At 36.9% G+C, this 1,904-nt stretch overlaps 1 protein-coding gene across 1 annotated transcript in view; it reads left to right on the forward strand.

Annotated features, from left to right (window-relative positions):
* CEBPZ (CCAAT/enhancer binding protein (C/EBP), zeta) overlaps window positions 1-1,904 on the forward strand; it is a 56,833-nt gene that overhangs the window by 45,515 nt on the left and 9,414 nt on the right. The window contains exons 14-15 of the mRNA XM_006882392.1: window positions 487-548; window positions 638-715. Coding sequence (XP_006882454.1) covers window positions 487-548; window positions 638-715 — 140 coding nt within the window. The remainder of the gene's footprint in view (window positions 1-486; window positions 549-637; window positions 716-1,904) is intronic.

A 1,904-nucleotide genomic window follows, 5' to 3' on the forward strand; every position in this document is an offset into this window, starting at 1 on the left:
GGATATGTGGGTGAGCTCTGGTGGCCTAGTGGCAAGAAACTACACTGCAATCCCAGAGGTGTGTGGTTCAAATCCACCAGATGCTTTGCTGGAGAAGGAGGAACAATCTCCTCCTGTACCAGTCTGATCTGATTTGACGGTACACACACAAATGATAAAAATTTTTTATAAAAAAAGGGATATGTGATTTGGTATTTTTTGTCATGACAGGAGTCCAGAACAAAGACAGCATAATGGAGTGGACCTGGGGAGAGGGGTTATAAAACAGTGAAAGAATTTTTCTTTTACTTTTCAAAGAGAAGAGTGTACTGGCAATGGGGAGAAGTGAGCAGGGAGAAAAGTGCAACAATGAATGAATGGAAATCCAAAGTCTCTGTAAATTTTCATCAAAATTAATAATAAAAAAAAAATCTGGACATTTTCTTATTAACCATTCAGTTTGCAACTAAGTAACCTTGGACTATCCTTTCCCCCACCCCCTCCCAGGGCCGAGGCAAAAAAAGAAAAGAAAGCTCGATGACTCAGACCTGTTTGTATCTGCTGAAGAGGTAAGATTACTACAATCCTGACAGGTTAACTACTCTACATTTGTCCACACTTTAATTAATTATTTTATTTTATTTATTTTTTTTTTAAGTTTGGACACCTATTGGATGAAAATATGGGATCCAAGTTTGATTACATTGGCATGAACGCCATGGCTAACAAAGATAATGCGAGTAAGTACTTTGAATTTTTTCATTGACGTTTTTAAATAGCCCTGACTTAGAATATAGGTATGTTAACAGTGGGCCCAAGCTTGTAAGGGATCATGAGGCTGACACAGGATAGGGGAAAGTTCCAGTCTGTTGTTTATAGCTATAGTATCACTATGAATTGTAGTCAACACAATGGCAAATAAGAACAATAAACATTCTTGGAGGGCCTTTTCATAGTACCTGACAACTTACTCCCAAAATGAGTAGGATGTAGGATTAAAGAGCCTTTAGGATGTAGGATTTAGACCTTTTAAAAGTTGTATTCACAACAGTGTTTTCACCATCACAAGAACATGGGAACAGCCCACATGTCCAGCCACAGATAATATCTTAATCCTAAAGTTTTTTCTTGTAATTGATGATGTTATTGGATGTCATCAAGTTAGTTCTGACTCATAGTGACCCCATGTAAAAATAAGTACAGATAATTATCAGATCACAGCTGACTGGATTGAGAAATTATGGTACATTCACACAATGGAATAATATGGAGCACTCAGGAGCACCAGTTTTGAAAAATACTACATAACTTGGGAGACTGGAGAACAGTATGCTGAGTGAACTAATTCAGTCCCAAAAGGACAAATACTGCATATGACCATTATTGTAAAAATAACTAGTAAACCATATATAGAGATCCACGGAGGAAGGGGTGGGAGCAGAGGGGTGAGGATGGGTGGGGGGAAATCACAGAGTTGCACACATTTGGTAGGTGGAGGGGGATAAAGGAAATGGGGAATATTTGGAGTGGACCTGAAAAGACAGACATAGTCCAATGGTGATTGATTTTATAAAACATAATGAATGGGAATGATTGTAAATACAATATGATTGAAGAATAGTGTGCAACTCAATGTATATGAACTTTATAAGCACACCAATATAAAATGATTTTTTAAAAAAATGTTACATTTCATTAATATGTCAGGTAAAGGCGTGAATTTCTCGTATTAGAAGTTACTACTTTCTACTTTTCCAACGGTACAAGTATCTGAGGAAAAAGAATTCTCAGAACACTTATTCGTTTTTATAATCTTTTACTTGTAAACCATGAGTGTTTTAAATATTGATACATAGAGAAAACAGCAGTCAGTGGACTTTGTGTAGTGGATATGATGTGAGCTTCAGGTCACAGTGGTCACGCAG

The sequence above is a fragment of the Elephantulus edwardii genome, unplaced genomic scaffold, assembly GCF_000299155.1.
Source record: "Elephantulus edwardii isolate Elephantulus edwardi_28Jun2011 unplaced genomic scaffold, EleEdw1.0 scaffold00019, whole genome shotgun sequence".
NCBI lineage: Eukaryota > Metazoa > Chordata > Mammalia > Macroscelidea > Macroscelididae > Elephantulus > Elephantulus edwardii.